The following is a 13,788-nucleotide window of genomic DNA, read 5'->3' on the forward strand; positions in this document are numbered from 1 at the left end:
TGGTCAATTAAAAAGGGTTGTTTTATTTTTTTAAAAAATCAGCTAATCTAGCTGATGAAACAAATAAATAGTTCTAATAGTTCTAAATAGCTCTAATAGTTTCCAGAGCAGTAATCATGCTTGTGGCAGCCAAAACAACACCTGTACCAAGTTTTACATTGAGCAACCAGCTGAAATCAATGGCCTCAAGTTACTCATGCCCATTAATTTCAATAGGTCTACTCTAAATATGACTGACACTGAAAGAGTTTGGACTTGATATCCTGCCTTTCACTCCCTTTAAGGAGTCTCAAAGTGACTAACAAGCTCCCGTGCTTCCCCACAACAAACACTCTGTGAGGTGAGTAGAGCTGAGAAACTTCAAAGAAGTGTGACTAGCCCAAGGTCATCCAGCAGCTGCATGTGGAGGATCAGGGAAGCAAACAACCCATTGAGTTTTTTTAGCACTTTAAAAAACTAACCAATTTACAGTAGTACCTCGGTTTTTGAACGTCTCTGTTGAACAGTTTGGATTTCAAACACCGTAAGAGCTTCAGTTTTCAAACAAGCCTTGGAAGTCAAACATGCCACGCAGCTTCTGTATCGAGTTTTCTGTACTGAGTTTTCTGTTTTGAGGCTTCCGTTTTGAGATTTTGGTTTTCGAATGTTTCAGAACTCGAAGTCTTGTGGAATGGATTACGTTTGAAAACCGAAGTGCCACTGTATTATGGAACATGATTTCATGGACTAAATCTGCTGAAATGAACTAGAATTCACAAAACATTATAGCAGGAGTACCTGGAGTACCCTTCAGATGCTGTTGGACTGCAGCTGAGATGAGTCCCTGCTTGGCATAGCCAATGGTGAGGGATGCGAACAGTCTTCATCCAGCAACATCTGAAGGGCCACAGCTTCTCCATCTTTGACAACAAGCCATACTGCATTTGCAAGTATTTTAAAACAACAAAGTCTTTGCTGTTTTAGTCCCAATAACATTTGACATACAAATACAATGTAGACTGATCCCACATGTGATGTAATCTATGTGTGCATCAAAAACTACAGCATAATGATATAAAATTAAGCTCAGTGAACACAATTCATTCAATGGATTCCAGAAATAATTACCAGGGGAAAATGTTTCTCTTTTTTGGGAGGGTTACTTTTTATTGAAAATTGACAACATTAGAAAGGTATCAAGCTCAACAGTGCTGGTTCTTTCGTGTGGGTCATGTAAATAGATACTGAGTGCAGCTGTCAAATCACAATTCTTGTTTGTAGAGAGACCAAAAACAAAAAATAGAGAGAAAAGACAAGAGAACAAGGTATTGGGAAACAGACCCCCATGCAGTGAACGTTCCAGAAAAGTTCCAAGAGTGCTCAGAAAATGCATTATTAAGGGCAGTTAACACTTGACTTGCATGATAACTTTTAAAGAAACAGATGACCAATTACAGACAAATTTCTCCACAACCTTGATATCGACAATAGAAAAGTCAGTTTGTAACCCAGAAGACATCTGGGAAGGGCTGAACTACGGGGATTAAATTAATCATGGTTAATAATACTTAAGTTTTTATTAAAATGCTTCCCCCTCCCCCAGTGTTCAGAAAACACTTCACATATTTTACCGTGGTAATCCTTACAACATGACTGCAAGGTGGGCAAGCTTGATTATTTTCAGACTGGAGGAGGGTGGACAGCTGAGGCTGGAAGAATAAGTAGTTTGCTTAAGGCTATCCTTGTAGTGAAAATGTATAAATGGTGTGCTTTCTGGCTCACAGTCCTTCCTCAGCCACTAGGGTCTGTGGAAACTTTAGTGGACCTTTTTAATTTTAAAAAAAAAGTTAAATGAGAAATATTATTCAATCAACCTGATTATTATTTTTTTCCGAAATGGCAGAGGTTATCTATGACCCCAATGAAAAATATACTTCCCCCCAAACCCTCCCGTACTGTCCTTTGCTTCAGTGTTAAAATTAAATATTCCTCAAGAGGTAGCAAAGTCGCGTGTTTCTCTGTTTGCTGTTCATTGCATAAAACTTGTATTTTTAAAGTTTTTGTTTAGTTTTTAATCCAAGCAAACCAACGAATTAGCACATTTTTTTCCACAGATACTTATAAACCACCCATCATATTTATATTGAGGCAAAATAGAAAGGAAATACTTTGCTTTAAAAAAAAAAAGAATCTGTCTCAGTGTCACTTGGCTACATCAATAATTTGCCTGCCACCTTTAGGTTGCTCCTCAAAGCTTTTAACTGATACACAGATGTTTGCCTTTCCAATATTCTCCCTGTCTTGCAGCGAAAACCACAAGACACCCCAGCTTTAAACACACCCCATGCACATCAGAAAAAAACGGGAAAACAAAACCAAGTCTTTCCAGATATCCAAAGACTTATTCATTCCTCCCCCTCCCAAACAGGATGGGAATTCCTAAACTCTTCCTCAAGTGGAAATCTTCTCCATCAGACATAGAGCAGCGGGTGGAGACAGATCAGAAAAAGCTAGAGAAAGAAAGCAAGAGAGAGAGGCGGGGGGGGGAGGAGAAAAAAACACAGATCATCAATTAAATGCAAGGAGGGGTGGAAGAAGCATTCAAAGAACAAGCAGAGAAAAAACAGATCCCACACACAATTAAATTGAGAGACAGAGCAAGACGACAGATGAATGGATCAATGCTTGTGCTACCATTGGGGCCCCAGACAGAGCAGCATTGATGCATCAGAAGAGTTCAAGCATGTTAAATATTTGGGCGCAATGCACGATACACCTTATAGTAGAGTTAGACTGTAACACACTTTTAACAAAATGCGTGGAAGCACAATAAAGTATATATGGAAAGAGAGGGTTTGCTTTTCAGTACAGTGCAAACATTTATAGGATGGTTAAGAAACAGCACAACAGCAGTCCTGTTGGCTCAGGGCACCTAATGCGACTTTCTCTTCCCAAGAGGCACCAACCAGATGCCTCTGAGGTGAAGCCTACAAGCAGGGGCATAAAGCCAAGAGGGCTCCACTGTTTCTTTGTCACTTTCTCCCGCTGCCACAGTCAGTGGCACCCTGCACTTGAACATGGATTCATGGAGGAAGAAATCGTAAACCGCTCCCCCACCATGACATCTCCGTTCTGAAAGGATACCTGGCTTCTGTGGTTGCCTGACCTACCTCACAAGGCTGTCATGAGGGTAAAATGAGTAGGTTGCTTTGAGCTTTTTTGGGAAGAAGAGGTCAATATGTAACTAAAATCAATGGACACAGCCCTTGCTTGTTTTTGTGGAGCAGCAAAAGAGCACCCTCCTACAGCAGGGAAGAGGAACCTGTGACCACAACTATCAGCCTGTACAGGCATGGCTAATAGTAAAAATAGAAATAGAAGTTGAAGTTCAACAATAAATATCTGGAATCCTCCCTAAACTTGGTTGTGACCCATGGATCAAGATCGGCCTACCTTTGACCCTGACTGTGGGGGTTACATCACTTCTCAAGTCAGCCACTTGTAGCTGCAGGTTAATTTTTTGTTTTGTTTAACCTAACCAGGGGAACAACTGATGCTGTTAAGAGTGTTCTCTTGATTTCAACACTTCCATCCATCTGAGGCCACCAGAAAGAGGCCTCACCATGTCACAATATGGGTCTTTTGTTAAGAGTTGCACCCTTCTGTTGCATTTAAATCTCCTAACAAATTTGAAGAATATCAAACATATTTCAACAACTGGCTTAAGGGTAATAATTGTAACTTTGCAACTCCTGTGATTGGCCAATGACAAAAGGAACCTTCTTTCAAATATTAATTGATATTCTAAGAGGTCATCTGCACATCCATACAGAACTTCTCTAAAATGCTTATTGTTCAAAATCTTGTGGAACTTCTGATCTTGCTAGGTGCCTGCCCCATAAATATATAGCTATGTGTGAGCAACACACTTGTGTCTCTGAGTACACAGCAGTTGAGGATCACATCTCAATAAGCTAACCACATCAGGCTAACCACATCAGGTTCTACCTTACCTGTTTTTCCAGGTGGTGGGACCAGCTAAATGTCCCCAAAAATATTGACACATATAATGACGATACCATTACTGTATATAAACAATGTTTAACTGCTCTCCCCACTCCAAACTTTAACTAAAGTTAGTGATGTTGTCCTGAAACAAACAACCCACCAGTCAAAAACCAGCACTGTATTTTTGCTAGGAGAAATCAAAAGTCATTAAAAGAACAGACCAAAGAACTACTATTTTGTTTGCCAGATGGAAAGTGTGTGTGTGTGTGTGTGTGTGTGTGTGTGTGTGTGTGTATATATATATATATATATATATATATATATATATATATACACACACACACACACACACACACACACATATATATCTCAGGCCCTTTAATTTAACAGGCCCTTTAGCATGCCCTTCTCTTTTCCCCTTCCTCTTTACACATTCACCAACAGCAAACCCTGAAATAGCATGCTGAAGAAATGGCACAGGCTCCTCCACCATTCAGAAGACATCTCATGTGAATCATGACATTCACATGTGCAGCTGATCACAGGTGCTCTTTATGGGGCTTTTCTTAACCCCCAGAAAAAGGGTATTGGCATAAGGGCTGTCTGCACAACTGGCTCCAATTTGCATGGAACACTCTCCTCCATTGGTGCAATGGAGGGGGTCTGGTGCCACCCAATCACCACATTAGTTCAGAGCTGGCCCCTGGCAAATGCATGAATTGGGTCTCAAGTCCCACAGTAAGGCAGGGAATGGGGTCTGGCAACACACTTGACTAATATGGGGGCAGCCAACCTTGTGCCTTCCAGATGCTTTGGACCGTAACCCCCCATCAGCTCCAGCCAGCACAGCCAATGATCAGGGATGATGGAAGCTGGAGTCAAAAACATTTGGAAGGTACTACATCCAAAGGACTTTTGTTAAGAACATAGGGGGTCACCTGCTGGATTCAGACATTTACAAATAGGGCCTTTGCAACATCTTGACAACAGGACAAGGTCCAGCTGAGGTGTAATGAGTTAAATAAGCATAGTGTGGCATAACAAGGGCCTTGATCCATGCATACAAAGGCAAGGACGACCAAGGTTCACATTGGCAGACTTTGGGGGAGAGCCAAGACTAGCAGGTCAAAACTTGGATGATCACAGGATGCAAAGGCCCCTGGTTTGATGGACAATGCTGCCTTTAAACAGAAGGCATTTTCTGACAGATGCAGGATATTGTCCCTTCCCTCTTCTTCAGACTCCAGTTCCCACAATTCCCCAAGCTGCCTTGGGCATGGCTTCTATTACTTTGGTTTTCTCACCTTTGGAAAGAAGCACACTCAGGATGGTTCAAGGCAGTTTTCTGATATGATCAGCCAAGAAAAACAGTAAGACACATTCCAGCAGGTCTGTTTACAAACATTTGTGCAGAATGTGGAGTTTCAGGGCTCATGTTTGGGGAAGCTTGGGGAAAGCCTTGCTTCAGAGATCTTAAGCTAATTTCTAATTTCAGTGGAACCAAGGAAAGTATACTTTTGCAGGGGAGATGCTGGAATCCCTTCACACAATTGTGGGGTTGCAGTAATTCTACAGTACTGGTGCTACTTCTTGGACCCAGCAAAGTCAGAGGCATTCCTTCAATCCCAGCATAGGCTCAAATGGATCTGTAATGAGAAAAAAGAACTACCAAAAGGGACAGTAGTCCTATGTTGGAGTTTTTCATCTCTTGCAGCAAAAAAAGTTGCCCTGTGTATTGACATCACACTGCTATGAATTTTCCTGCCTTGCACTGCTGGCAGATAAGGGTACAACAGGGTGACGTTAGGGGAAAACCATACAGGCTCCATAGTAGAGAACAGGCTTTTAATGCAAAAGGTCCCAGGTTCAGCTCCTAGTATATCTAGCTTGGAAGGTGATTAGCACAGCCTTTCTCTGACTCAGACTTACTAGCCTGAGCAAATAAGGAAGGGTACAACCTGGTACTGAAAAGACACTGAGATTCAGCACCATGTGTACCCTCCCTGTAAACAGGATTCCAAATACTGGGGTTGAGAAAGGAGCCACAATCAGAAAGGCCCTACCCTTTAGCTAACCTTTGATGGTGGGGCCCAAAGAAGCGCTTTAGAAGATAATCTTAATAGTCAGGTGGGTTCAAGTGGGAGTAGGTAGTCCTTGTGGTCCCTACCCTGCAAATTCTCTTTTCATTGGGATGTGAAAACTGTGGTCCGCCAGAAGTTGTTGAACTGCAACTCCCATCATTCCTAACCATTGGCCATTATGGCTGGGCTGATGGGAATGGGAGTCCAGCAACATCTGGAGGCTGCCCAGGTTCTCCATCCCTGCCCTACATGACTATGAGCACAAGCGAGTTAGAGGACAGTTGTGCATAGGGAATCCACCACTGCTGTATTACTGAGCCTGGAACAGCCTTGCATTTAAGCACTAGCCTGCTAGCCACAGGTGATAAGAAACTGCAATCAGATGAGTGGATGGCCTGGCAAAGAAAGGTAGAATACTTTTTCCTCAGCACAGAGGCCAAGCCAGCTGCCAGAGGATGGAAGCTAGCCTCCAACATGCTAGTAAAAATGTGTTTTTAATAGGCTAGTACCTTTGGGGTGGGGGCTTATCAACAAGGTTGGTATCCTAAAAATTCCACAGCATCTTCAAACTCTATAGTGTTACTTTACATGGTATACAAACACACACCATTATACAGTCAAAAATAAAATAAAAATAAATCAGATACTGATTAATGTAGAATATGCATCTAGATTAACACAATGGTGGAAGCATCATGAGAAGACCATGGCTGAAGGGAAGCGTATTAAATAAGTGAAGGTCCAATTCCAGCCCCATGTACTCAAGGGAAATTACTCAGTACACAGCCATGGGTTACTGTAAAAGAAGGGCAAAAGAACAAAACAAAAACAAAAAAAGTATTAACCAGAATTATTGTACGAAAGAAGTTTATTCTTTTAAAAAAAGTTTTCCATAAAAAATATAGACTGTAACAAAGCAACACAAAGATAGACATTTTGTTACATTTAAGGGGACCTGAAGATTTCAGTGCAAAGATTTCACTTCTGCATAAGTACTTTGTAATCCAAGACTAATACTCTGATTCTAAGTGTACATGTTTGTCTAGAAATCCAATTAAGGATAATGGGGTCGTGCATGCAAGTTTCCAGGAGAAGGGGAGTCTACACAGAAACACTGTAATCAGATTATAGCTTCTTTTAGCTGTTTGTCTCAGGGATAGGCAACTTTTGCATCCTGAGGTGGGGGGGGGGGCAGTTTATTCCTAAGGGAGAAAGCTAAGGGACACAAGTGTATTTTACTGCTAAAGGGCTTCACCCTCCCTCACAAGTAGTCTGATTCCATTGCTGAAACTGAAACTGATGCCATCAAATAGAAACAGGTGCTCAGGCAGCTGGGGTTGCTGCAAATCCATAACAGAGATGAAATGCTGTCATGAAAGCTTCCTCACGTGTGCATTTAAGGAAGACAACCTGCTCTTTTTGGTGTTGAAGGTGACATATATGAAGTCACATCTACACTATCAGCTTACATCAGTTGCACACCACCTAATCCAAAATGGCTTTCCCCTCCAAATACCTCTATTCCATGTAGAACTATGGTTTCCAGGATTATTATTATTTTTTTGGGGGGGGGAGAATGAATATTAAGCCAGACCATAATTTTTCTCAGTATTCTTATGCTATATTTTCCTGCTTCATTAGCTCATTTTATATTTCTTTAAACTAGGCAAATTTTAGTATTTCACAATTATCTGAACCCTTTGAACTCTCACTTTAAAAATGTAACTCTGCCCACCAAATTGTAGTGAAATACATGTAAAAGACTGAAGGCTCTGAAAAAACAAATCAGATTTCCTTTTCCCAAAGGGTGAAACTTCTAAACAAAACCTTCCAGTATAAAAATAAAGCTTTCAATAAATTTTAGTAAAAATGAAGGATTTTTTTTTAAAAAAAATTGAATATATGGTTCTTTTCAACTTTTGGGAAGGAAAAATACTTACTATTTTCCAGACTAATCATAAAGCATGAGAAGAAGTCACATTTCTAAAATATAGTCGATGTTTAAGGCGAAATACTACAAGGCGAAATACTTAAATTTAATCAGATTTAAGGGGATAGTCCTGCAATACCAGATTTGAAGCAAGCTTTATTGAAATGAAAGGGTTGCCAGTGAACAGGTTTAGGATATGGTCTGATGTCGTATAAAGGGCCTCCCACGTCCCTAGAAAGAAAGCTGTGGGAATTCTGTTCAGATAAAATAAATCTATCCAAACCATGCTTACTAAAAAGCTGAGTTCCACTGAATTCAGCAGGACTTCTTAGTAAACATGTTATAGGATCAGTCTAGTTACCTGGCCTAGGTCTCGATGTGAACAACAGGCCCAAGGACAGAACCTTAAAGCATCCCGCGGGTCACATTTTTCTAGGATGATGATGAACTCTTTGGGTTCCATCAGACAACCCATTTAAAGTCATATGATACTGATTAAAATGTATAGTGCAGATGGGACTCACATCCCTGAGGCTTTTTTTTTTCATCAGGCCTTTGTGACAATTTCTGCAACTGTCAAAATGCAGCTAAAAAGGTGATGTGTGGGAGAAGGAATCTTTTGCACACAACTTTTTTTTTTTGCCTTTCTTAGAGAGTGTGCAACAGGGCTCAGGCATTGCAGAACAAGTAGTAAGTGAACATGCTGCCCTATCATGCAGAAGCACGCATCAATGCATTAATGAGATGCCGAAAAAGAAAGTCTTAGGACATCGGTCCTGCAAGCTTCTGACTAAGACAGAAAAGTACTTAGAGCCTTTCTTATCAGCTCCACAGAAGTGACTGCCAAAGAGTTCTTCACCAAAACAGCCTCTTGTGTTTAGGAAAAAAGCAAAACAAAAGCAAAATGGGGTTTGTGTGCAGTGGGGAGGAGATGGGAAGGTGGGTACAGAAATGTACTGCATGTTAATTCAAAATGCGGGGTGGTCGTTTCTGGAGCAAAAGAATAGGATCTACAGGAAACCTGAACTGAAAATGAAAAAAAAAGAAAAAGGATTAATGTTTATCTGGATTAAAAGGAAGTTAATAAAATATATATGGTTGTAACAGGGGTGGGCAACATACCGTACTTTGGCCACAATGGAAACAAATAAGACATAGAGGTCGTTTGCATGGATATTACATGCAATTTGCTCATTATTACACCAGCATGGTGAATTTCAATGATTGCTATATAAATTGTGATACTTCTGTTCTGAAACTGAACATGAATAATCTAAACAAGATTGTATGTTAAATAATTGTCTTTGGAAATAAAGAAACAGCTTCAATAACAGGCAGAGATCAACAGAAAAGAATGAATTTGAGTCAGTATTTAACTGCCTGGTTCCTGAGCCATTGAGCTCATAAAAATTGACATCACATTGTCAAGTGGACTAGATATTTAAAACTGATGTTTAAATCTGGGGTTCCAAATATGCAAGCAAAAGAACACCAAAGAATCTGGGTGCCTACATTTATGTAGCCTGTGACTGTGCACTGCCCACCCCGGTCCCTCATTTACAGAAGGGAGGGGGAAAACACACACATTAATATGGTTTTTAATTTTACTTAAACATGCTTGAAGACACAGTAGCATGAATGCAGCCTTTGAGTTCTCAGCCGATTGCAGCGGGGTTGTTCACTTAGATGCAAATTGTTTATGCTCTGGCAAAAATGAGGAAGCCACGCAAGGCTTTTCAGGCCAAATCAATACTGGAAAGTGTTTTGTGAATCGTTGAACAGGATTTTTGGCTATTGCACTTGGCAAGGACAAATGCTCCCATTCAGAAAGGGCATGTTTGCAAATTGTCTTAGGAGCAAAAGAAAGAAAGAAGAAGGCCTATTTGAGCCACTGACCAGCACGCCACAGTCTTGCATATGGCGGCCTGCCAAAAACAATCCAGAACTAACAAGAACACACAATGTTTACTCCTGCTACTCTCCAGTCCCTAGATATGTTCTCAGGCCCCATATAAAACACTCCTATTGTTTGAGCTTATTTTTTCAAGTCTTGAAGACCAAACCATTGTTTTCCCATCTCACCACTTGCGTCCCTCCCTTTTGTTCTGTATGCTTATTGTTCAGGAGAAAGCACATTTAACCCAGAATAATTCCCATTCAAATTACATACCAGGCCAGACAGGGGAAACAAAACAAACAGCGGCACGAAGGCAGCTTGGATTCAAACAAGATGCCATACTGAACACAGGCACTGTTAAGAGTGCATGCTTCCTTGCTAGCAGATTGGCTGGCAGGAGGGTAAATTATTGTGGGACCCTAATGTTGACCTCTACCCAGCAACTAGTTGTGTTTTTTTAACGGGGTCACAACTCTGAAGCAGAGCAAGAGGGAAAAGGCAGGAAATGCTGGTTCCACGGATTGTTATATGGGCAATAGGCTTATTAATCCTTTCCTATGTGAAAAAGAGACATGTTGAAATCCCCACCGTCACCACACCACTGCACCTTAGGCTATGAAGAAGTCAAGCAAAGACAAAAAAAAAATGTGTAAGTAACAGGAGTACATATAAGAAATTAAAAAATAGGTTTTGTGGCTGGTTCATGCTGGACAGGAGGGGATTAAAAAGCCCTTTGCTTCTTGGAAAAAAGTGGCAGAGGAACATTATTATTATTATTATTATTATTATTATTATTATTATTATTATTTGTATATTGCCCTTCATCAGAAGATCTGAGGGCAGTTCACATAACTGGAGAGTGTGTATGTGCTGGGATTGCTGGATCGACTAGAGGCCAAACTGCTGGTTCAGAATACATTGTGTCTGTTTGCACAAAGTGCCCATTCGGATCCCACTGCAATGGCTATTTCATTTAGTCAAGCTTACCAGCACAACGTGCCCTCATGCACCATGCAGCAAACGGCAGGGTTAACTGTAAAAATAGCATACAAATGGCAACTAAGGAAGATGAAGGCAACTGAGTGCACCAAAAACGAAAATGAAAGTGGGGTGGTAGTGATCAGATCTTGATTTTACACCCTGTATTTTTTAAAAAGAAAACAAAAAACCTGACATAAAAGCAACTTGCAGGGCTTGTTCATGATCTACATGTGTAAACTGCTCCAAATTTAAAATATGACAACTCGAACAATGTTCAAATTAGGGGGAGGAATGATCCCTCTTAACTTCTGGCACCATTTAGAAGACTAAGAGGATAGATTTTACCAGGCAAGGTTGGAGACTCTGTGGCCCTCCACATGTTGCTGGACTCTTAACTTCCATCAGCCCTGGTCAGCATGGCCAGTGGTAAAGGAATGATATGTACTGCAATCCATCAACATCTGGAGGGCCACAGGTTCCCCTGCTCTTTTTTAAAGGCTCCCTACCTTTGTCCCTGTAATTCAAGCACTGGAATGGAGCAACGTACCTAAGCCTAAAGTTCTGAAGTTGAAGGCTAGATGATGAAGTGTTGCTCTATCCCTCCACGTCTGTGATGAAAGCCCTATATGCCTGCCATTGGTGATGACGAGCGGCAACCAGTTCAATTTGATACAAAAGTGAAAATAAAGGATATGCCAAAAAGGTTACGATCCCTGCCAGTGGGGTGAGCTGATTAAGGTGCAGACACTGCTGCCCCATGGAATAATTAAAATGTGGCCTCTGTACAGCGGTCAGCATATAAAAAAACAACTTGTTGTCAGGCGATTCCTGCCTGCTAGCACAGGCCTAGATGTGCTATAGGAATAGGTTTTCCTGATAGGCCTTTCATTTGCCTAGCTTTTGCCAGCATGAAATCAAGGTGGGCCAAAGACTTGTGGGGCAGGGGAAACACTTTTAGCGACAACTGTTTGAGGTAGAACATTGTAGTCTCCCACCATACTGTCCCAAGCCCTTGCCTGTACTCAGTCTGAGCAAAGGGCTTACAAAAGCCAAGGCAAGGGTGGTGGTGGGAGAAAATGATGAGGCAAAATGCGACCCAACTGAAAGCCAACTTACTTCTTCCTCTCCTTGTCCCTTTTCAGAGTTTGCGAGCCTCCTGCCTGCTGAGCCTGAGACTGGAGTAATTCGGCCGCCGTCTTCCTCTGCTTAAATGCGTTGACTTCGTCATCCAGGGATTTCTTCTTGTCCTCCACTTTCTTCTTTTCGTCCTGGTGCAGCTTCTTCAGACGGTCAAATTTCTCATGCAACTGGAATGGAAGCCCAGGGTAAAAATATGCATGAGTGCAAAAACAGGGCGCTGGGGAATAGATGCCTGGCATAAGAGATTTCAAAGCTATGGTGCAGGGAGCCTTCAGGCTCCTCATAAACCTACCATAGGGATCCTCAAAAAGGAAATCAGTGATGATGTGCAATTGTCCCTAAAAGACAGCTTGCCCACCGCTATTGCTTTCCCTACAGAATGCAAAGCCACAATGGAGTGCTGAGGGTGTTTCTAGGATATACTCTGCACAAGGCAACCACAAGACCTAGTAATTCTGCAACCACTGCTATTCATGAAGAGACTGTACACCCAAGAACATGCTCCCAAAGCCAATGCACTGCTTGCAGGAGTTTGGAGAAGCAAGTCAATGCCTATGTTCACACATTGCAGTAAGCCATAAGCTGGGGTGTGGGATCTTTTGGGCCTGGTGGATCATATCATTATCTGGCCCCACCCCTGCAGGCCAACTTAGGCAGGTGGGTGAGAGGACAAACCAATCAGCTGACAGGTGCATTGTCCTGCCCACCTGTCAAAGTCCCTTTTGCTATGCTAAATGGCTGTTGGGTGCTTGGGAACCACAGAAGAAGGGACTTTGCCAACCCTATGCTCAACAAAGCACCAAGCAGAGGGCTGGCACAGCTGCTTTCTGCAGGGATTGGCTTCATGGTTGAGTTCTCCATGGAGAACTCAGTCATGCAGCCAATCCAGCAGTGTGAACGACTATACTGTGATACGCTGTGCAACTGAGACTCTGTTGGGCAGCCAGCCCATACATGTTCCAACCTGCTCCATAACTGATGTCACATACGATATTAGGTGGGTTATTTGGGAGAAGTGGTTTTGTGGACCAAGCTGTGACCCATAGTGGGCCAAATTTGGCCCACAAGGAAGAGATTCCCCACTTCTGTCACAACCATGGCTTGCTTACTATGCACAAGTGAAGTCATGCCTGCTTTGCTGCTCTCAGCTCATACCGAGAGGAAACAATTCACAAACCCTAACTTAGTTACATCTGAACTAGGAATCATGGTTTGTTTCATCCCCAGCCAACCACAATCTGTAGCTGAGGATTGTTCTTAGATTGCAGACTGTGATTTCTTGGGAGCAAAAGCACGTACCACATGATCACAAGTTCAAACAAAATGCTATGCCAGAGACTAGGGTATGTTTCTTTCCAGTACAAGCCAGGAAAAGCAAAGCAGGTAGACAATGAGAAAAGGGTTTTGTAGCAAGATCGAGAGGAAAATCAGGAGAAGATGCATGTACTATTATAAGAATGTGAGAGGGTGAGCAAATAGGCCTGCTTTCTAAATCAGAATTTATTCAACCCATTGAATACCTATTTCTTCCTATTGCTGCCACTGATATAGTGTTTATTTTTTCCTTTGCTTACTCTCTGCCCCTCTCCCCCACACAAACTAAATTAGACATAACTGAAGACACAACATATTTATAGTGGGGGGTAGTCTTCCAGGAGTCTGCTGCTAGATCCTTGCCTGGGAGACTCCCAAAACACTGGTTACATGGATAAATTTTCAGTTGTTAACTTTAAAATACACAAGCTTGCCATGGTGTGGAAGTGAACCAACAA

General features: G+C 41.8%; 1 protein-coding gene across 11 annotated transcripts in view; it reads right to left on the reverse strand.

Annotated features, from left to right (window-relative positions):
- Positions 1–1,119: 1,119 nt before the first annotated feature.
- The window catches only part of SEPTIN6 (septin 6), a 56,875-nt gene continuing 44,206 nt past the window's right edge, over positions 1,120–13,788 (reverse strand). For 3 of the 11 annotated variants that reach the window (XM_083486513.1, XM_083486508.1, XM_083486507.1), the window contains exons 9-10: positions 11,993–12,183; positions 6,919–9,024 (exon numbers count right to left, since the gene is read on the reverse strand). In XM_083486513.1, the coding sequence (XP_083342639.1) occupies positions 9,009–9,024; positions 11,993–12,183 (207 nt within the window). In that variant the 3' untranslated portion in view covers positions 6,919–9,008. Of the gene's footprint in view, positions 2,490–4,371; positions 6,865–6,918; positions 9,025–10,882; positions 10,929–11,423; positions 11,507–11,992; positions 12,184–13,788 lie in introns of those variants that run through there. The other 8 variants (XM_083486512.1, XM_083486511.1, XM_083486510.1 and 5 more) reach the window with 5 other exon arrangements.

Source organism: Podarcis liolepis (genome assembly GCF_965112155.1).
Source record: "Podarcis liolepis genome assembly, chromosome: Z".
Lineage (NCBI taxonomy): Eukaryota > Metazoa > Chordata > Lepidosauria > Squamata > Lacertidae > Podarcis > Podarcis liolepis.